At 40.8% G+C, this 23,412-nt stretch overlaps 1 protein-coding gene across 2 annotated transcripts in view; it reads left to right on the top strand.

The window, feature by feature from the left end:
- KATNA1 (katanin catalytic subunit A1) overlaps positions 1-23,412 on the top strand; it is a 35,788-nt gene that overhangs the window by 1,589 nt on the left and 10,787 nt on the right. The window contains exons 2-7 of one of the 2 annotated variants that reach the window (XM_065400593.1): positions 11,144-11,260; positions 13,337-13,510; positions 14,252-14,409; positions 17,499-17,682; positions 19,218-19,339; positions 20,499-20,604. In XM_065400593.1, coding sequence (XP_065256665.1) covers positions 11,234-11,260; positions 13,337-13,510; positions 14,252-14,409; positions 17,499-17,682; positions 19,218-19,339; positions 20,499-20,604 — 771 coding nt within the window. In that variant the 5' untranslated portion in view covers positions 11,144-11,233. The remainder of the gene's footprint in view (positions 1-11,143; positions 11,261-13,336; positions 13,511-14,251; positions 14,410-17,498; positions 17,683-19,217; positions 19,340-20,498; positions 20,605-23,412) is intronic. The other variant, XM_065400594.1, reaches the window with a different exon arrangement.

Below are 23,412 nucleotides of genomic sequence, written 5' to 3'. Positions count from 1 at the left end.
ATTGGCTCTCACTTATTCATTGTATTTCTATCATAAGCTAAGTATGAAATAATATTTTAGGGTTCACATATACTCTTCTGTTTATGTAGAATAACTTCGATTTGGCACTTGTCTGTTAGAAGTCCTTTTTTATTTTTTCCTGTCAAGTTTGAGTCTTTCAAGTGAGTCAGTACAGAATGCTGCTTACTCCCTTACCTCAGAGGATCTGAGATGCATTTAGGCAACCATTCTTGAAACACAGACCTTTTCAGTTAGTAAAATAAGAAGGGCTGTTCCAGAATAAACTGTTTTTTAAAAGATGCATACCACTTCAATCTATTAGGAAATAAACCACTGGCACATTTCAGAAATGCACACATGGCGCGGGGTGGGGAACAGAATTGGAAACATGAACCAGAATACATAGCACATAGTCCTGAGAGCAAACACATGCACCTAATTTCACATCTAGTATTCCATCTTGGTAACTAAGATACAGTTGCCAGACTTAACAAATCCATTTGCTGATATTGAGGGCCCTCATGAGTCGAGAGAGTGCTAGGGGGCTTTCCATAAGTTTCTGCAGAATTTAAACTTTTTTTAAAAATAGTCGATCTTGTACTTAATAAAACTTTCAGAATGTGAACTGATACCATGATTTTCCTGAGTGTGCATAACAAATTGAAATAATAGAAACTGCCTAAGGCCCAAAAAAACCTGGCTCTAGCTTAGTCTAAGCAACCAGGTTGTGTGGTGAAGTGTTCCTCTGGGCGTGGAAAAAAATTCTTAGGCCTCTTTGTAGCACTGGAACTCTTCCATTAATGTTAGGCCTGGTCTACACTAACCCCCAAATTCGAACTAAGGTACGCAACTTCAGCTACGTGAATAACATAGCTGAAGTCGACATACCTTAGTTCGAACTTACCGCGGTTCAGACGCGGTCCACACATGGCAGGCAGGCTCCCCGTCGACTCCGCGGTACTCCTCTCGCCGAGCTGGAGTACCACAGTCGACGGCGAGCGCTTCCGGGATCGATATATCGCGTCCAGACCAGACGCGATAAATCGAACCCGGAAGTTCGATTGCCAGCTGTCGAACTACCGCGGTAGTGTAGACCTGGCCTTACTCTGGCCCTAGGACTGCCTCTAGCCAACTTGTGGTGCACAGTTTGTGGATGGAGTAGATCGTGGATCCATGTTGTAGCTGATACAGCAGCAGGCCCCCACATACCAGCTTAATATGATATGTTGAATACCATTGTGGAACTGGATTTGTTTAAACCTGGTATGTGTGTTGGGAGGTTAGGGGGTGTTCAGCCACTACATAGACTTCCCAAATCTTGTATGGTGAAATTGCACAGATTTGGCTACTCGAGGGCTCTTCTATGGAGAGAAAAAGCATGATTTGTCCGTAATATGTGTGAACTACTGTACTACTTTTAATCTCAAGGATTAACAATGGGATTGCAAATGCCAAAGCCTTTTTCTTTATCTTAAATTACCATGAGTCTTCAACCCGTACCCTGCTGGATGCACTTCAGGCACTTAATGCAAGTGGACTAAAGTCTATGGCTAGTGACAGGATGATTTGTCAAGAGTTGTAATTGTATTTCTGGGAAATCCTATGCATTATATTCTGAATAAGTTATTTTAATTCTGAAACCTTTTTTGGGGATTCAGCATAACATTGCATTTAAGAGGGCAAAATTCCATGTGGATTCTTTGCATTGTTTCCTGCCTGGTGGTGACTTTACAAACTCATCTTCACCGTAGTGGCTTTGTCCATAGATCACTTCATAGAATACAATTCGGGGAATGGTTCTAATTGATAAAAGTACTATGCAGACTATCTGCTTTATTGTCATCTAGTTCCACTGAGCACATAAGTTAAAATATTTTGTCTAGTAAAGGAGTTGATTTTCTTTTCCTTTATTCTAGTCTTGTCATAGATTTGCATATGCTTGTTTGTATATGGAACCAGTCTGGGACAGTTCTGAAAGACAATATGTATTTCCGAGTGTCTAATTCTGTAACGGTAAAGAGGAAATAGTGTTACACAGTCCACTTAGCTCATATAATCTATTCTTGTTCTTTAAAAGACAGTATTGAATATAGCGCTCCACTAAAATGGTAACAAGCACAGTTTAAAGATCTAGGATCAGTGTTCTATCCAACAATATAAATGAAGAAAAATTGATAGTAAAACTATGTTGCAAATATGAATGCATTGTGCGTTGGTATTTATGAAAATCATCAATTATCTGCTGCTTTGGCATTTTAAATTAGCCTACATTACGAAGGCAAATACCCTATGTCCACACTGCAGTTCACGGTGTGATTGCAGCACGCCATACCTGTATTATCTTTACCCATGCTAGTACAGCTAAAATTAGCAGTGTAGATGCAGCGGCATGAGCTTCAGTGCAAGCTAGCAAAGTGAATATGTACCTATTTTTAGCTGTTTGTCTATCTGTACTGCAATCACACCTTGAATTGCAGTGAAGACATAGCCTTGATTACAAGGCTAAACCTTGGGCAGCAAATAGATTAAATTCTGTTAGTGTTGCTTCTTTAGCACCCACATCTAAACTGACAGCCCTCACATAACTTTTGGAGAAACACCTGTGTTTTGTTGAAACAAGCAAAAATCCACTGATTTAACTGTCTCTCTTCCTACTCACATTCTCTGCCTATTTTGTTCCTTTGCATATTGTTTACTTCCTTCATTTTTCTTTAACTTGGAAAAGTCAGTTAGTGGACCAGTACAGCATCAATCTTTTGTGCAAAGATTACACCCATTTTCCTGGCTAGGCATTCCATGCCTTCTCTTCTTTCCATTCAGGGATCATTCATTTCCTTTGTTTCCTCTCTCTTCTTTGTGACTCCACATATTTGGAAGAAAAAACACTCATATGGTTGAACTGTTTGTTTCCCTGCACAGATTTATAAAGAATGCCTGCTCTGCTCAGAGTTCTGCACTGTATTTATTGTATATGGCTATGTTGTGGTTTTCTTACTCTTTATTTTGAAAGCCTAGTTCTACATTAGTAACATGCCATTACTTGATTTAAAATGTTTAGTAGCATCTTGCTTAACTTGTTATTTCAGCAGGTTTAGTCATCAGTTTAAAATTCATGGGACAGGCAAACAGGTGTATCTGGTAGGATGACCACATGTGGATCTTGAATATTGCTTGAATATTGCTATTAAAACCTGTGGTAATATCTGTAGTGATCCTAGATGAACTTTATGTATTTTCTCCTACATAACAAGAGACCCTTACATAGATTTCTTCTGAAAACTTAATTTAGATTTTGGGAAAAGGTTTTTACTTAACTGTTCCATGAAAGGGAACTAGGCATCACTGAGTACAACTGCAGAGCATGTGACCGTGAGCCTCCCAACAGACTTGGGCTTGTGATGCTAGTGCTCTTAAAAAAAAAAAAAAAAGCTACATAGGGAACTCTCCATAGGCCTCAGAGCTGGAACTGCAAATTCATAGCACTGTCTCTGTAGCTATTTGTAGAGTGCTGGGATGATCCTTATAAGCTCCAGTCTGTCGACCAGGGATGGGAGACTCATTAGCCTTGGCTGTGTAGATGTGTGGATACCTCAGTGAAGACCTCTGCTTAATATGCACCTGTGATCAAAAAGGTAGACAAGAAGTTAGGATGTATAAAAAATGGCATAGAGAATAATATGGAAAAAAAATGCCATTATGTGAATCAGTGGTGTGGCTTCATTTGGGATATTGCATGTAGTACTTCATCTCAAAAAGGATATAGCATAATTAAAGGGCATTCAGAAGGATGATGAGACTGATTTTGGGGCATGGGAAAATTCACATGAAGACACTGAAAAGACGGATTGTGTCTCTTAGAAAGGAAAGATAAGAGGAAGTGTGATCGTAGGCAGAGCTGGTGTTACTACCCATGCTTCAGGTTGCCCGACAATTCCCATTTTAATGCAGAGTTTACACTTGCGTATAATGTTGCTGAACTTTAACTATTCAGGCTGAAATTTCCCGTGTCAGTTGTCTGCTTCAACCTGAATTTTTGGGAAAGTTTGAGCTAAAATGGTACAGCCATTTCCAAGAACAAGGTTAGGGAATACTAGACACTGTTTTGCCCATGTTCAACAAAATTCTTTCCACTGTTCATTGGAGCTCTAACACCGCCATGCTTTGGAGCAGGGACTTGAAATTTGGCGGGGAGGGGAGCAGTCTCCCGAGTGTCAGGGATGTGCCTATTGCATCTCTGTGAAAATTGAGATTTTTTTTCATATGGTCAGTGGCAGCTAGTCAGTTTTGCACCTAAATTCTTCAGAGTCCAGCATGCTTTCTCCCAGGGCTGCAGGGGCTGAGAAGTACTTTCCCTTTAATTGCTCCTCCCTGCTGCTCTGGGAGCAACTGTAGTACTGGGCACAGGAACTGAGCAGGGAGACTTTCTCCTGTACTCTGTGGACAGTGGTAGCACTGGTAGAGCCAGGTAGTTTGGAGGAGGAGGAAGCAGCCACACTGGAATGCAGAAAGGGGGGGGGGGGTTTGAGGGGAGGGTTGCAAGAGTCAGTGGGTGGGGGTAAGCACAGGAGGAGGAGGAAGATAGGAGCCAGTTAGGGTGGGGGAGGAGTGGAAGGGGGCTGGGGTTTATTATATAGGTTCAGAAGGGAAGGGGGACAGAAGCCACAGGTAGTGGATTGGAGCAGAGTGGGACAGGCAGAAGGGTCTATAACAACGTTTTTCAAATGCAGCCACTCCGGGCTTTTCTTGCAGCCATAGCCTCCTGGAAGGTGATGGGGGTGTGGGAGGGTGAAGCAACTGCCCGTCCCCCTGGGCTGCCAGCAGGGGTTGGGCCCTGCCCCCCTCTGGAGCCAGAAACACCCGAAGAGCAGGCAGCCGGTGAGAGTTCTCCGCCTTCCTAAGGGCAGTGGGGTCAGGCTCCCGGCTTCAGGCCTGGGGTGGTGAGTGGCAGGCTCTGGTTGTTGGGCTTCAAGCTCCAGCTACGCAGTGGCGGGCTCCATCCCCTGGCCCTGGTCTCACCACTCCCCCCATCGCCCCTAGCCCCCCCCGCCTCCTCTGGCCCTGGGCTTCGGCCACGCAGCGGTGGGTTCTGTCCCAGGGCTTCGGCCCCAGCCACACGGCAGCGACTGCTAGCCCTGGGCTCACCACCCCTACTCGTCACCCCTGGTCCCCACTGCCTCCTCTATCCCCACGCTCTGGCCATGCGGCGGTGGGCTCCAGGCCCCAGCATCATGGTGCTGGGCTCCAGTCATGGGACCCCAGGATCTGGCCATCGTCCCTGGCCCCCCACTGCGTCCTCCGGCCCTGGGCTTTGGCTGCACCTCAGCAGGCTCCAGTCCCCAGCTTCAGGCTCAGGCCCGGACCCCAGGCTTTGGGCATTGGGCCTGGGCTCACCACCTCCCCCACATCACTGCTGGCCCCTGCTGCCCCTACTGGTCCCTTACCCACCTGCACCCATCACCCTGGCCCCCGCTGCCTCCTCTGCCCCTCCCATCCATTGCCCCTTGCCCCCGCTGCCTCCCTACCCACCTCCTCAGGTGTCAGGGCTGAGTAAATCTGCTGTGAAAAGTGATATTTGTATGTTAATCTTACTTTTCGCTGCCTCCCAATTAGCTAGCAAGTCTGTTGCTGTGAAAAATATTAAAAACCATACAAATACCACTTTTCACAGCAGCAGACTTACTAGCTAGCAAGTCCCCCAAAAAAGCAACCAAGAAAGTAAAAGAAACAATAACACGAAAGACAAGAACATGCAAAGCACCTTTATTTTTGTTTCTATTCTGTTTAGGTCCAGTAAAGAATAGAGACCACTGTACGTTATTTTTATTATTAACTTTGGGGAAAAACATTCATAAATAAATTGCAATGATTTGGACATGTATATGTGCATATTTAAAGTTAATTAAATATTTTAGGAAAAATTGTCAGAGCGGCCACCAGCAAGAGTTGGTGGCCGCACTCTGAGGCCGCCAAAAAAATTGTTGCAAGAATCCCTGGTCTGTAACCACCAGAAACACTACCCTACAGAACCTGGTATTGAACCCAGGAGTCCCTAGTCTATATTCCTCTGCTGTTACCAAATAGCTGTGCAATCCATTGTCAAAGTATGTCTCGTTCCCCTCTTGTGCCAGGTCAACAAAGGTTAACCGCTTATTATTGCTACCAGCTACTGTATTAGCTCAATTGGTACAGATCTGTTCTGTGGATCTACAGATGGAAACTTTGATGATGACCCAGGGTAGGGGTCATTATGGCTCCACACACAATTAAATTGTTGCTTTAGTCGTGGTTCTCAACCGGGGTATGCATCCCCCTGGGGTACTCAGAAGTCTTCTGGGGGTACATCAACTGATCTAGATATTTGCATAGTTTTACAACAGGCCACATAAAAACACTAGCAAAGTCAGTGCAAACTAAAATTTCATACAAAGACTTGTTTATACTGCTTTATATACTATACGCTGAAATGTAAGTACAATATTTATATTCCAATCGATTTATTTTATAATTGTATGGTAAAAATGGGAACGTAGGCAATTTTTCAGTATTAGTGTGCTGCGACACTTTTGTATTTTTATGTCTAATTTTGTAAGCAAGTAGTTTTTAAGTGAGGTGAAACTTGAGGGGTACGCAAGACAAATCAGACTCCTGAAAGGGGTACAGTAGTCTGGAAAGGTTGAGAGCCACTGCTTTAGTCCAGGCTTTAGAAAAATAACCTTAAATTACATTAAAAGAATATTAAGGTTACAAAGCCAAGCGTTCAAAAGTTAGGCAACATTTAATTCTGCTATTTCCTATGTACTCTTACTTTGTCTCCCTGTGTGTATGTATTATGATAGTCTTGAATTATATAGTAATGTGCTATTTTTATAGGAGCTCTGCCTCATTCAATGCATAGGATGGAACAGGCTCCATGGATAATCAGGCTTATGTAGTGAAGGCAATTGTCTGTAGGACACCTACCTTGTTTGTTGAGAATTTAGAAAGTGTGTAGTGAGTGAGATTACAGCAAGAGAATGGTCCCATGACTAAGGGAATTAAATGCCACCCCAGAGAAATAGATTCTATCACTATATTTGCCACAGAGTTTCCATGTAAGCTGGAAAATCACTTAAAAGCAAGTTTTCACAGTAGAGCAATACTCGTGTGTTCTTTACTTTCTAGGTGACCAATGTGAGACACTGGAGCCAGATTTTCAGAAATGCTGAGTGTTCACAGCTGCAACTGAAGTCAATGGGAGTAGTGCTTTGAACATATATAGCGCCATAAAAATGGAAAGTATTCTGAAAAGTCAGGTTGGAAGTGTCTCAAGCTGGGCACCCAAAATTAGTGGACACTTGACTATTTCAGCTTTCAGGGGGGAGGGATAGCTCAGTGGTTTGAGCATTGGCCTGCTAAACCCAGGGTTGTGAGTTCAATCCTTGAGGGGGGCCATTTAGGGAACTGGGGCAAAAATCTGTCAGGGTCCTGACTGTGAAGGCAGAGGACTGGACTCAATGACCTTTCAAGCTTCCTTCCAGTTCTATGAGATAGGTATATCTCCATATAAAAATCTTTGTGCCTCAGTTTGTCCTCTGTAAAATGGGGATAATACCATCTAATCTCACAGATCATTGTGAACCTCCCAAATACTGTGGTGAGAGTATTATAGAAATATTCATGAAGAAATTAATAATCTTGTATTCATGCAGGATTTGGATGATGTGTCCTCCACTTGTTGAATGAGGAGGAAAAAATAAATAGTGAATAACTCTCTTCAGTGAGGGTCCTGTGGAAAAATAGCATGTGATCATGTAATTAAAGACTACTATAATACATATGCCTAAGGGGACAAATTAAGGTTGCACATGAAACCTTGAATCTGGCATTTCCTAACTTTTAAGTGTTTGTCTTTTTGGTTTTTAAACGCAATAGTATATAAAGTAACGAATGGTGCAGAGAAGATTGCTTGGGAGTGTATGTTCTTCCTGTATCGTCATAACACAAGACCAAGGGGATAGTCAGTGAAATGGAACATAGCAAATTCAAAACTTTTTAACATAATTAGGTTTGGCAACTCATTGCCACAGGATGTTAAGGCCAAGGATTTAGCAAAACTCGGAGAGATTGAACATTTATATGTGTAACAAGAATATCCAGAGTTTTCATAGTTAATGCTAATAAAAAGAGTATTGGAACTGAAATAAAACCTCACATTTCAGGATTTGGGTAATCTCAGTTAGAGACCTTCATGGGGGGCAGATTATCCCAAGTCTGCCTACTTTGTGGTGTTTTCCACCTTCCTTTCAAGCTTCCTGCTGCACCCCTCACGCCCCCTGGGGGCAGGTAGGGGGCAGAGTTGAGGTGAGGTCTTTGGGGAAGGGGTTGGAATGGGGGCAGGGAAGGGGCAGGAAGAGGCGGGGCAGGGGCGGGGCCTCATGGAAGGGGGCAGGGCCAGAGGCAGCAAGTGGGGGGTGTCAGTGATGCGGCCCTCGGGCCAATGCACTAGTCCTCATGCGGCCCTCGTGGTCATTTGAGTTTGAGACCCCTGCCCTAAAGCATCTGGTTCTGGCTACTGATGGAGACAGGATACTGAACGAGATGGGTCAGAGGTCTGATCCAGTATAGCAGTTTTACTTCGAATTTCAATACAAACTGTTTTTAAAGCTCCGATTTGGGGGATTGTCAGGGTATTGTCAATTATGATCCACTTTCTAAATAGATGATATCTATTGTTCTTGTTTAGCTTTTAGAAAAAAGTTTTAGAAATGTGATGGTGTTCAGATGTTAGAGGGGTCTTAATCACATATGGCTCTATTTCAGATGAGGTAGACAGCTGTTCTCTTCTGAGAACAAGACCAATCGAGGTGATGGGGAGGATTCTGTATGGTACCCATTTGTGTGCTGCTCATATTGAGGCTCTGTCAGAGAAATCCAGGCATGCATGGGACCTAGCTCAGTGACTTTAGCATCTAACAGTTTCCTGAAGTCAGTGCTTGTCTTCTTTTCTTATTATGGGATTAGGGCACAAGGAGATGAGAGAAACTTTCCAAGTATATGAACAAGGTGACTCTGACAATTAATTTTTATTTTGTTTATATTATTCTTGTGACATTGTGCAGTCTATATGGTTTTATAAAAATATGGTAATGAGTGAATATAATATAACTGGAATATGCTTCAAGCAAAAGGTCTCTTGTAAGGTATCATTACAAAGCTTATAATCTACTGAGTGTGATCATCCTATTTGTATAAATGTACCGCTCTTGTATCTGAAACTAGAAATATGAAATATAACTCTGAGGGCCTATTGTAATTATGCAAAGTGTGGGCCATTAATGGTGGTTTGGAATAGCTCCCATCAACCAGGAGAATTGACTGGGGCTCTGTTTGCAAGCAAGCCTTCCTGTGAGTCAGGCTGGGAGGAATGAAGGCGTGGGGTCCTGCAGTGACATGTGATCATGTCACATGAACTGGAATCCATCTTTAACCTGGTGCTTTTCCAGTGAGGGGAGGTGGAAACCCAGAGAGAGACAAAGGATTCCCGCCTTATGCAAAAAATATATAAAGGGGTGGAACAGAACAAAGAGGAGAGGAGCCATCATGAAGAATCCCCTAGCTACCACCTGAGCTGGAACAAGAGCTGTACCAGGGGAAAGAATTGTGCCCAGGCCTGGAAGGTGTCCAGTCTGAGAAAAAAACGTACTGAAGCATCTCTGAGGGTGAGATTATCTGTATTCAGTTTGATTAGACATAGATTTGCGCATTTTATTTTATTTTGCTTGGTGACTTACTTTGTTCTGTCTGTTACTACTTTGAACCACTTAAATCCTACTTTCTGTATTTAATAAAATCACTTTTAACTTATTAATTAACTCAGAGTATGTATTAATACCTGGGGGGGAGCAAACAACTGTGCATATCTCTCTATCAGAGTTATAGAAGGCGAACAATTTATGAGTTTACCCTGCATAAGCTTTATACAGGGTAAAATGGATTTATTTGGGTTTAGACCCCATTGGGAGTTGGGCATCTGAGTGCTAAAGACAAGCACACTTCTGTGAGCTGTTTTCAGGTAAACCTGCAGCTTTGGGGCAAGTAATTCAGACCCTGGGTCTTTGTTGGAGCAGATGGGAGTGTCTGGCTCAGCAAGACAGGGTGCTGGAGTCCTGAGCTGGCAGGGAAAACAGGAGCAGAGATAGTCTTGGCACATCAAGTGGCAGCTCCCAGGGGGTTTCTGTCATCCAACCCGTCACTATTCTGCACTACTAATCCAAAACTTCTCTATTCTTATAGGAAGTTACAACAAATCTAGTGCTATGTCAAATTAAGAAACTAGCTGACAATGTTTGGTTATGTGAAAACCTTTAGCAGTTTGTCTAGTAGTTTTACAGAAGATGCTTTACCCTTGACTGATGTCCCATCTATGAATTTGGAGCTGTGCCAGTCCAAAGATACTAACTATTGTGTAGCTATTTTAAAAAAAAAATTCTTAGAAAAGGCATATTTAAATATATCAGCAGCAACTGCAGCATCTTGAACACACTTGCTGCAGTTTTTCCAGAGTTTCTTAAATATTTGTTCTTCAGTTCCCACTCAAATACCTGTTTCCTTTGTAGATATTTAAGTCTTTGAATCCTTGATCCAGGTCTTTATTTCCCTCTTTTCTATGCACTGAAGGATGCATGTTTTTCATTCCGCTGTTGTTTATAGAGGAACCAGTTGCATATACTTTGTGCTTAGACTCTTAACACAGTACAAATGGGTGTGTTCACAGAACTTGGATTGTTCTTCTCACTAGAACCCCTCTTTCTTTCTATTTTCCTCAGTCCTATAATCAAATAAACTAGACTAAGGAGCAGTTGCAATCCTTTAACATTTAAATTATTTCTGAATGTTATCTGGTGAATTTTAGAAATCTTTACACCTTTTCAGTTCTGTATTATTCTGGGGAAGGTAGATACTTACAAAGAAAGATGTTTTGCTAAAAAAAAAATGTGCTCCAGGGAGGATATGCTGTTTGAGTATTGGAGGTGCATTTTTGTACAGACCACACAGTGGTGCCTTCCCTTCCTTACCCTGCCTCCTTCACTAAATCTCAGTACAGATTGTGTACTACAAATCAAAATATGCTGGTTTCATTACATTTCTCACTCAAATCTTGCAGAGGGATCTATCTGCATGAGAAGTCAAGAAGGAAGGAAATAGCAGAGGAGAATAATTAGAATGCTCCCATAAGCCTCTCTTCTAAGGTGGAATGCTACTTTTGTTAAATACAGACAAGGTAAGGAAACAATAGGAGACCCAGAACTACAGGAAACAAGATTTAGAATTTCCATTTCCTGAGATTGTCCTGGAAAGCTAGACAGTGTCCTTCAGTGTGTTCTGACATGTTAAAGATTTTGGCTGCATTTGTTTTCAGCTTGTACCTTCTCAGTGGCTACTTCCTTCTGTTAGCTCTGTAATCTCTGCATGTGTAGGAAGAAGGTAGTGCTATAAGGCTAGCCCAGGTACTCCTAAGCTTGTCAGGTTTCCCTGTTTCTTCTCCCTGAAATGACCAGCATTGCCTTCCTCATTACATGCTCCAGCTCTGCAGATAGCCTACTAACAAAAGATTCCAGGAGATGCACCTTTAGTCATGCCTGAAGTCTCCAGGGGTGGAAGGGCCCTTATTTGACTTTTTTTTTTTTTAATAGTCAATTCAGTGAAATAAAAAACCTATAGAGCTCATGTAGTATTAATGATGCTGGAGTACCAGCAATAAAATCACTCACTTTGACCCTAGGCACCCCTGTATTTGCACCCTACACACAGAGTGCAATAATATTTGTACAAAGTATGCATTGAGGTATCATATGAAAGCTAATAACATTCTTGTTGTTAATATAATTGTAAAATGCATGTGTAAATGTTATATGTGAAGTTATGAATTCTCTCTGTATGATGTTACTAGAACACGTTTAAGACCAGACAGCCTCGCCTAGATAAAGATAATAAACAGGTCTGTCCTAGACAAAGGAGTGTTTACATAATAGCAGTAAACACAGTTGTTGAGGTGAACCATTGGGAGTTATCCTGACCCTGAACTTGAAAGACCAAGAATTATCAAGGTTCCTGCACCCCAGAGAGAGACAGGAGACTGAATCTCCAGCAGGCCTTTCTGACTTGTAAGACAAAGGCATTCCCTTTGGGGATGTAAGGAACGGAGAGAGACTCCATCTTTATCCTTCACCTTAGGAAACAAAGAAACCAAGCAATTTGATCTCTGTGATGGGTCCTGGATAGGCCCGCTAGTAAAAAGCTGGAAAGGAGATTGTTGGGTGAAGAATCCATCTTGAACAAAGACTATATCTTTACTAGTATAAATTTTAGATTTTTAGATGTTTTCACTTATTTGGTTGTAAACACCTCTTTCATTATCTCTCTTACTTGGTATCACTTAATCCATTCTATTTTGTAAATAAACATGTTGGCCTTTATTGTTGTCCCGTGTTGGTGTCCCTAGCCTCTGTTTGCCAGAAGCTGGGAACGGGCGACAGGATGGATCACTTGATGATTACCTGTTCTGTTCATTCCCTCTGGGGAACCTGGCATTGGCCACTGTTGGAAGACAAAATACTAAGCTAGATGGACCTATGATCTGACCCAGTATAGCTGTTCTTATGTTCATTATAAATCAGTGCTGTGCAAGTTCAGTGAAGTGTGTGCTTCCAGAAAGCTAATAGGTTGTAAAGGCTGCAAACTAACACTTCTCTGTGAAAGTCCAATGAGAGGGACTGGTCCCGCAGTAGGACAATTTGGGGGCTGGAAGAGTATTAAGGTCAGCGTGCAAGGAGTACCCAGGTTGGGCAAAGTCAGGGTGAGGCGTGTGGGCTGCTGCTAGGCTGTTGGGTCAGAGCTCTGGACCAAAGCTGCACTGCCACAAGACACCCAGGGTTACAAGGCAGATGGTGACCTGAACCCCAAACCATCACACTCACTACCTCCAGATTCTTTTATCTAAAGGGATGGGGGGGGAAAGGTGGGGAGTGTATTCAGTCATGGCTCCCAACGTCATGTAGTCTCTGCACATTTGCATGTGTACTTAACAGTAGGTTCTACACTGCATGATAACTTAACTTGTGTAATAAAAAGTTTCACATACATCTGTGGTTATAGACAAGTGTAATTCATTTGTATTTTTATATTGATCAAATAGTTTTTTTCTTCCAGTGTGACTCCTCTTAATGAATCTACTCCCGGCATCACTGTTAATCAATTAGATTAGGATATGTTTAATTATCTGGAAGTTATTTCACATATATGCTTTGACTTGTTTTCTTGTACTGAATTTTCAGTATAACTATTTAATTTTTTTCAGCTTATGTTGAGTATGAGTCTTGTTATGATTAGCGAGAATGTAAAACTGGCCCGTGAATATGCGCTGCTGGGAAACTATGATTCTGCAATGGTCTACTACCAAGGAGTACTTGACCAAATGAATAAATACCTCTGCTCTGTCAAAGATACATATCTGCAACAGAAATGGCAACAGGTGAGCAGTCCTGTTTTGCCAGTTAATATTTCAATGGTAAAGTATTAAGCTAATATAAATGATTTAGTTTAATGTTGAATAAGAAATGTAAAAATATCTAAACTATTCCCTGGTAAACTGTAATACAACTATATATTCTTATTGAAGGTTTCATTGGCTGATTTCTCTCTTTGTTGCCCCTGGCAGAGTAAGGAGTGGAGAACAACACTGAGTTAGTATTGTACTAACTTGCTTGCCAGTTTGACTTTTAACTGTGTCAATGAGTGCCCCGGTTACGCTTCCGTTTATTTAATTCTTATCACTCTTATTCTTATTGCAATATTTCAGTGGTGTGGTTTTGGCTGTCTAATACAGAGTGAGTTAAGACCACCATATTCATGTCCCCTTTACCCTTTTTCCATTGTACTGTTTTTTTTCTTAAGACTGTGAAATGAAAACCAGCAGCAGGTTCTATGGAGTTGGTATTAAACCCATCTCTGTTCATTTATCTGACTGATTCTTCACAGTGTAAAATGTGTTAAGACAAAAAAAAAAAACCCTTCACAAATTTAATGTATATTATTTCATGTTCTGAAGCATAAGTAGTATTTTAAATGTATTGGACTAATTTAAAGCATCAGGACTAAGATAACTAGAGAAATCTTGTGGAATCCAGCAGAGTGCATTCACATTGGCTTTAGCATGACTCTGTTACACATTTGTTAGTAATATGCTTTAATATACTTCATATTTTTGCATTAGGTTTGGCAGGAGATAAGTGTGGAAGCTAAGCACGTGAAGGATATAATGAAAACACTGGAAAGCTTTAAATTAGATTGCACTCCCTTGAAAGCAGCACAGCAAGAATTACCAGCTCGTGATGGAGAAGTGTGGTCCTTGCCTGTGCCAGCTGAACGTAGGTAAGAAGACAATTGGTAGGAGCAGATAACATGTAATAAAGTAAAAACATGCTCCAACTTCAATGAGAGTGTGCAGTTGGAGAATTCCTCCCTTTTTTTTTTAGGGCTAAGGTACAGGGCTTGGAAACTCTGACACCTAAATAGCCAGATTCTGGGAAAGGAGTGAGATTTCTGGATCCTACTTAAGGATGTCATTTTCTTTTTGTCTTTAATAGTCTGATAAATGTGAAGCGTCAGCCAACTTTCTAGCTGCAGGAAGAAAGAGTAGTGTGAAGACATGAGTGTTCTGGAGGTTCCAAGGAAGCTGACTCTCCACTGCTGTATTTTTCTTCTCTCCTCATCATCCCTGCAATGATTCTCATTGCAGCTGGTGTGAAGGAGAGGGAGAAGTATCTGCTACTCTAGCACTCTACGGCCTCCCTTTTTAGGGTCATCTTCTCCTAGTGCATAACTCCTGGGCTTGCCTTTGCTGCTGCTTGTAGCTTTCCCAAGCAACAGCCTGAAATAGGCATGATATTTTGACTGTTTTGCTATCCAGTGTTCTGAGAGGTCAGTTTCACCATTACTAATCTTGGAAATTCCAATTTAAACAGCTTTGTCAAGGAGCAGAGGCATTGGAACTATGTCTGCAGATTAAAGAAAATATTTCAGTTCACATTTTTGGAAAGTTGCCTTTGCAACCAAAAAGGCTTGACATGTAATTATTTTTTTAAAAAATGAAAGTTTAAATTCTGTAGAAATTGAAGACTTGGGCCCTGATCCCACAAGCTGTTTTGTCATAGATTGATCCCTGTCCCCATGCAAAAGCTGCTGACTTCATTTGTACTTCCCCTAGGAGGAACAGCTTGCAAGTTTAGGATCGAAGTCTTTAACAGTGTTGTGGTTTTTGACTAAGTATAATTCTTGTAGAGGTTTCAGTTACTGTGGTCCTAAAGATGGAATGGGCGTTAGGAAAGTGTTTAATGTTGGTCAAGAAGTATGCTTAAACTATTATTTTAGAAGTGAATATTTTACTGGCTTTAGTCTTGGATAGTGTTAGTATCCAAAATTACGAATGAGGATTTGGGCCTTGTGCTAGGACAGTCCCTGTGTTGAAGACTATATATTCTGAAAGGCAAAACAGCCAAATAGGGGGTGGAGAAAGGGTCAGTCAGTCAGAAGATGACGGATGTTCATCTTGGTTATTACCCTGCCCTCCTTTTAAAATAAAATTTAATAAACTAAACCAGAGATTTCTATTTTTAATATTTAACCCTGCTCGATCTATTTTTAAATTAACTCTAACCTTTTCTATTTATAATTTCTCTATTTAAATTTGCACATTTCATTTTTATTTTTTAACTCTAGCTTTTTTTACTTCTATTTAATCCCACCTGTACTTTAAGCAGTTAAATACGTTTCATTACTTTGCCCTCAGAATGCTGCATTTTGACTACAGCATAACAATCCTCTTTGATCAGATGCCAGAAATCTACCCTTCTGTCTCCTAACAGGCTTTAGTGACAATGAGCACAGCTCACCTTGCAGGGGGAAAGAAAGTTCTGTTTGTCACCAGGCTACTAGGGAGCAGGAAGGTTAGCTGCTGCTTAAATTGACCATATTAGCATTAATTTATGTAGGTTCTTTCATCTCTTGCCTACCACCAGGGGTAGGAACCATATTGGAAAATGTGTTGCTATGGAAGCCAGAGAGCTGTTCAGCTTTATTAAGGCACAGAATCTCCCCACAGATCTCCTAGGATACCCATGAGTTTTGTGGACTAGAGATCCCCTGCACATAACCCTCAACAGGCCATTCAAGTCAAACCTCATGGAGTTTACTCTTCCTCATTTCTCAGAAATAATCCATAAGAAAACAGTTTGGCTGTTAGGATTGTAAATTGGAATTTTTCTAAAAGCGCAGCTGCAAAAATATTTGTATCAATAGGAATAACAGTCTTGCTGGTGCCAAAGAATATAAAATACATACTAATGCTATACAATACATACTAATTGTAGTTAAGAAATTGTGTGTCAAATGTATTTACAGAGGAGAGACCTTGAATTTAAAAAAATTCAGTGATTCCCCTCCATACTTATTTGCATGCATGTTTCTAGAGGTTGTCCAAGAGTCTTAGGAAGAGTAGGAGAGACATCTAATAGTTTCAGTGAGAGTTCTCAAGGTGGGAAATTTACACGTTTTTAGAAAAAATTGCCTTCTCTTGGGTTAAGCTAGTCATATTGAGGAGGTTTTGGGAAGAGAGTGTGTGTGCAGGGTTAGAAAACAAAAGCTTGGTGGAGTTGCTGCCTTTTTGGAGGCTTGAGATGAGACTTGGATCCTGGTAAGGCAACTTTGTATTAAGAAACCTTACCTTTTTATCAGTAACAAAACTTTTTAAATATTTTGCTTCTAGGAAACGTAGATTAGTGCACTAGCATTTCATCTCTGGAGACAGAATCTGATGGTTCTTGTGGTATTTCAAAAAAAGCTGCAGTTATACATGTAGCTTTTTGTTATTGATTAAGGGCCTAAACAGAGAGGGATAACGTTTGAAGTCCCCAAAACCTTTTTCCCTCCTTGGTTTACAAAGTCTGTGTAAGTCTTCTATAGAGGGTGAAATGCTCCAGTGGATTTTTTGACTTATACTGAACAGTGATCCAGCATTCATGAGAAGCCTTTTCATTCTGTGCCAGTGATCAAGGAAGAATACTCTGGTAAAGGGATTTCAGTTTTTGTTGGATCATAAGCATCTTTAGGACAGCGTTTATCTAAGTGGTTTACAGCAGCAAGAACATTGGTACTTAACATATTATAAATGTATTAAGCTTCTGGTGTAGGTAGGCTAAGTATAGACAGAGAATGAAGTGAGTTTGAAAAGTATGAAATCTCTGACTTTCTTTTAAAATAAAAGTCCTGTTTTTTGAGCTTAGATAGCTTTTATATTGGCAACTTGTAATATTGGTGGCATCTTAAAATTAAATAGGTAAGAAAGATTACTTAACAGATGTAGATTTTATCTTGGGCAATTCATAGTTAAGATTTGATGAGGTTTGATAAAGCTCACCATAGACTTTAAATTTAAACTTTTTGTATATGTTATGACCAATCAGACCTTCTCCAGGAGCCAGAAAACGTCAGTCTGTTCAGTGCAATGATTGCAGAGGCCACAATAACCGTGTAAGTGCAGCCGTCAGAGGCCCTCACCGGCCCGCCTCTCGAAATCCTAATGATAAAGGGAAAGCAGTCCGTGGCCGAGAAAGGAAGGATCAGCAGAATAAAGGAAGAGAGGAAAAGGTAAACTTGTGGATCATTTCATGAAGTTTACAGATTTGTGGTTTCATTGCAGCCTTACGTTGGAGGATAGGGAGATGACTAGTGCAGAAGAAGTTATCTTTGACCAAATGTAACACTTGTATAGTGCTTCTCATATTTAAAACACTATACAAACATGAAACCTTGGCACATATTTGTAAGGTGTTTAATAGATGAAGATGAACACTGAAGGACAGCATAATTGGCTGAAGGCCACATAGATTAATTAGCAGAGCCAGGGCTTAGAACTTGCCAGTTGCTGACCTCGAATCCTGTACATGTTCCTCTAGAGACCATATTGCCTCTTTGTAAAGCCCTTCTTTCTGTGTAGCTCAGACCTTATACAAGAGTTCATTGGACATTCTTGGACACGGCTGTTTACAATAAATATAAAATTGTATTACTTCAGTCCTCATTTCAGTAGCTGATTCAAATTTTCAGAGTCTGAATGAGTTATTTTTTTATATACCTTCTTGCAACGACAGTGTGAGGCTGTTGCCTTGTGTCTTTCAAAGCATCTGGAAGCAAAATTTCTCAGGATTCAATTAACTCTTAAGGGAGATCTTAAACCTCTCATTCAGAAGGTCAGCCTGATCTCAGCTACTTACATTTCTCTTTTTTAAAAACAAACTAGCAATATATCTGGATTCAGTCTAAGAACTGACCTATTCTTGCAGTCAGAACTCGGAATCGTTAATGGTCAGAACTGTGCAATTCCCAGAAGGACAGTGTCACATAATATTAACCTGATAATGGCTGAAATAAGGGATTTTACTTTTTGAATGTGATCTATCTTTGATATAGCTTTCTAAAATAAACCAATGTCTTTACCAAATAAATCAAAGCCAACCTATTAATGTCCACAGAATTGATGGATAGAATCCAGGGTTTACTTCAGTTTCTGTAATCTCTAAAAGTTCTTGGATATAGGGGTGTTATGTGTAATATAAACTGCCTCGTTAGAATTTGACACCTGGAAATGAAATAGAATGTACACCGTATTGTATATCTTTGTAAATTAAAGTTAGCTTGGGAGTTAAACTGGTAGGCAGGGTTCAGTGCTTTATACTAGTGATAGTATCAAATCCTACTCCAATTGATTTCAATGCGAGTCTTGCAGCTGATTTTAGTAAGAGCAGGATTAACCCTAATAAGTAAAATGCTACATTGAATCTTTAGAAAGACAGGACAAAAATATTTAAAATGTTGCCTCTGTGCCTTCAGTGGGCTTTGCTGATGAAGTGTTAATGAAAAGTTTTCTTAACCAAGTCAGTTTGGGGTTTTTTGTTGTTGTTTGTTTGTTTGTTTGTTTTAATTAATAAAGGCACTTTGAAAGCATCCCGGGGCAGAATATTTATGCATGGCTTCAGAGCTGGATGGGATCCCTTTTATCCCCAGAATTCCAGCCATTGGTGCCACTGTTGGATCTACCCAGGAGACGGCAATATATAATACTGCAGTAGAGCCTTTCATGAATTCCCACTGTCACATGTATCAATTTTGTTTTTTTAACATAGAACAAGTCGTCATCTGATGTTTCAGAATCTGAGCCAAAGAGGTTTGACGGTACTGGGTATGATAAAGACTTAGTAGAAGCTTTGGAAAAAGATATTATTTCTCAAAATCCCAATGTTCGATGGTAAGTTTGAATAAAATTAAGCTTATATCCAGGTTGTGGTTTTTCTGTTATAAAGTGGAGGCTGTCTTTTTGGGATTAAGTTTTTGACACACTAAATAATTACAGCTACATTGTTTTTTGTATGTTAAAGTAACTTTGCTTGCTTGAATGTTTCTAGCACTCTACTTTTAATTACAGGAAAACTGTGGTGGAAAACTTCTCCAATCAGTCCTATAGCCCAGTGTCTGAGCTGCTCATGCATGAGGCACTATTTCAGTATATGTAAGATTATATTAGGTCTGCCAGTGTCTTTTGGCAAGGCTTTCTGCAGTATAGGTCTATGCTAACAAAAGGACTTGTCACTAATGGGTCCACCTGAATTGGTGCTGAAAATAGTGTTACCTCTAGTGTGAAAGAAAATCATTTTTCAACATTTACAGAAAGTGTTGAAACCTAGTCTCAAACAAGAAGGGAAACATAGTTGCCTTGAATATGTTCATCAAAATATCACAAGGTTAGGTTTCTTGGGCTGTCAAAATCCTTAGTGGGAGAGCTACAGACCAGGCAGTGGTAACACACAAGCTTCCCTTAAGCTGCCTTAACCAGTGTTCTTCCTCCCTGACTGTACAGAAGGGCTGAGGGCACAAGTAAGAACGTAGTTTAATTTCAATGTCTTTTCAGTCCTTGGCACGTCTGTGGAGATTGCCAACAAAGATGCCAGTTGTAGTGATGGCAGAATTGATGAGAGAACTTGCCCACTAGTAGTATGATTGCAGTACAGCTGGAAAGTATAATTTCCAGCTTGAGGAGACATACCCATGCTGCTCTGATCAAGCTAGTGTGCTAAAAATAGAAGTGTAGCTGCTGCAGCACAAGCAGCAGGAGGGGCTAATTGCCCCAAATATGTACTTATAGTCTTGGATGGGATCGTACTCCAGGATGTTCATGCAGCTATGGCTACACTTCTATTTTTAATATGCTGCAGGTTTGTGTACCTGAGCTGGAAATTGCCTCTTCCAGCTCCAGTGCAGATATTCCCTAGAAACAGAACTAGACCAACTCATTCATATAGGCTACTAAATAGCTATTAATGGTAATGAAAGTGTTTGCATCTGGAATTGAGCAGTGATCAGGCATGTCCCTGTCATAAAGTGTTAAACAACTTTTTTTTCTCTATCAGGGATGATATAGCTGACTTAGTTGATGCCAAAAAATTGCTCAAAGAAGCTGTAGTCTTACCAATGTGGATGCCAGAATTCTTTAAGGGAATTAGAAGACCGTGGAAGGTAAGAAATTGCTGATTCTTAGCAAGCAGTGTAATTCTAAGACCTGTCCTAAGAGGGGCACCTGAACTCACAAATGTTCTGTGTATGGTATATTTACCCATCTTTAACCAAAACTTTTAAGGCAACTATGTATTGAATACAAATAAAGTTAGTGTAGGCTAAAACATATACGGGCATGTGTGCATTCTGTTAGTATTCAAGAAAGTAATATCACTTCACTACTTAGTTTTGAATAGAATCATAGAAATGTAGGACCGGAAGGAACCTCGACAGGTCATCTAGTCCAGTCCCCTGCACTGAGGCAGGACTAAGTATTATCTGACCATCCTTGACAGGTGTTTGTCCAACCTGTTCTTAAAAACCTCCCATGACAGCAATTCCACAACCTCTCTAGGTAATTTGTTCCAGTGCTTAACTACCCTTAAAGTTAGGAAGTTTTTCCTAATGTCTAACCTAAATCTCCATCACTGCAATTTAAGCCCATTGCTTCTTGTCCTGTATTCGATGGTTAAGGAGACCAATTTACCACCCTCCTCTTTATAGCAAACTTTTATGTACTTGAAGACTGTTATGTCTCCCCTCAGTCTTCCGCAGACTAAACAAACCAATTTTTTTCAGTCTTTCCTCATAAAATGTGTTTTCTAGACCTTAGATCATTTTTGTTGCTTTCCTGTGGACTTTCTGCAGTTTGTTCACATCTTTCCTGAAGTCTTTTGCTCAGAACTGGACTCGGTACTCCAGTTGAACCCTTATCAGTGCTGAGTAGAATGAAAGAATTACTTTTTGCCTGTTGGTTACAACACTCCTGCTAATACATCTCAGAATGATGTTCACTTTTTTTTTTTTTTTTTTTTGCAACAGTATTGTTGTGATCCACTATAACTCCCAGAGCCTTTTCTGCAGTACTTCCTAGGCAGTCATTTCCCATTTTGTATGTGCACAACTGACTGTTCCTTCCTAAGTGGAGTACTTTGCATTTGTCCTAATTGAATTTCATCCTATTTAATTTAGACCATTTCTCCAGTTTATCCAGATCATTTTGAATTTTAATCTGGTCCTTCAAAGCACTTACAACCCCTTCCAGCTTGGTATCATCCACAAACTTTAAGTTTACTCTCTGTGCCATTATCCAAATTATTTCTGAAGATATTGAATAGAACCCAGGACAGATCTCTATGAGGCCCCACTATATATGGCCTTCCAGCTCGATTGTGAACCATTGATAACTACTCTGAGTGTGTTTTTTCAGCCAGTTGTGCACCCACCTTATAGTAGATTTGTCTTCTAAACTATATTTCTCTAGTACCGAGGTGTTCAAACTGTTTGGTACGCCCCCTAGGGTAGGGGGGGCAAGTGGCGACGCCAGGCAGCTTGTGCCAGCCCCCACAGGGGTGGGAAGGGAGCGCCACCTCCAGCTCCGACTCACCTCAGTGGGCCACCCAGTCTGTGGGTCGGTGTCAACATCTGCTGTGCCCATTTCCACGTCTGGCAGACTCTGAGCCTAGCGCTGGCTCCATCCCCAGAGACCATTGCACTTGCCTTCCCCAACCCTGAAAACCCAAGTGGGGGGGGGGGGGGCGGCAGAGGGCCAGGTATTGGCCCTGCCCTAGAGGTGCAGCCTGGCTGCAAGGTAGAAGCAACCTGCTGCTGAGGGAGCCTTGGCTGTGCCGTTGGTGGGTACAGTATCTGTGTATTTGAAACTTACCGGTGTAGGTAATTTAATTAAAGTTGTGTTAAGGTCTCTGTTAGGTTTATAAATAGACTATCAAGCATACTTTTGAATGTGTCTATTTTTGTTTGAGTTGTAGGGGTGCAACCAAAATGTAACACAAAGGGGGGCTCAGCTCAAAGTTTGCAAATTGCTGCTCTAGTTTATTTATGAGAAGGTCATGTGAGACAGTATCAAAAGCCTGAAGTCAAAATGTATCCCATCTACTGCTTTCTCCCTATCCACAAGGCTTGTTAACCTGTCAAAGAAGGACACTAGGTTGGTTTGAAATGATTTGTTCTTGACCAATCTGTGTTGACTGTTATTTACCACCTTATTTTCTTCTAGGTGGTTACAAATTGATGGTTTGATTATTGTCTCCATTATCTTTCTGATTACCAAAGTTAAGCAGAATGGTCTATAATTCCCTGGGTTGTCTTTATTCCTCTTTTTATAGATAGGTACCTAATTTTCCCTTATCCAGTCCTCAGGCATCTCTCCTGTCCTCCACTAGTTCTCAAAGATAATTGCTAATAGTTTAGATTTCTTCAGCCAGTTCCTTAAGAATTCTAGGATCTATTTCATAAGGCCCTAATCACTTGAAGACATCTAACTTGTTCTTTTCCTATTGGAGCCTCAGATCCTACCCCATTTACACTGATGTTCTCTGTTAGTTGTCCAATCACTGCTAACTTTTTTTGGTGAAAACTGAAACAAAAAAGGCATTTAATTAACACTTTGGCCATTGCTGTGTTTTCAATTTTTGTCATCGTGTCTCTTCCCCCCCTCCCGATCTTTTAGTAATGGGCCAACCCTGTCCCTCATTGTTGTCTTGCTTCCCATGAATTTGTAAAATGCTTTCTTATTACCCTTTATATCTCTAGCTAGTTTAATCTCATTTTGTGCCTTGGCCTTTCTAATTTTGTCCTTAAGTGCGTGCGTGTGTGTGTATTCAAACTTTGTAATTTGACCTAGTTTCTACTTTGTATGACTCTCTCTCTTGTTTCAGGTCATTGAAGATCTCTTAATTAAACAAGGTGGCCTCTTACCACGCTTCCTATCTTTTCTAAACATTGGGGTAGTTTGCTTTTGTGTCCTTA

This window comes from Emys orbicularis, chromosome 3 (genome assembly GCF_028017835.1).
Source record: "Emys orbicularis isolate rEmyOrb1 chromosome 3, rEmyOrb1.hap1, whole genome shotgun sequence".
NCBI lineage: Eukaryota > Metazoa > Chordata > Testudines > Emydidae > Emys > Emys orbicularis.
The sequence above is the reverse complement of the archived record's forward strand: the minus strand, read 5'-3'. Positions and strand labels throughout refer to the sequence as shown.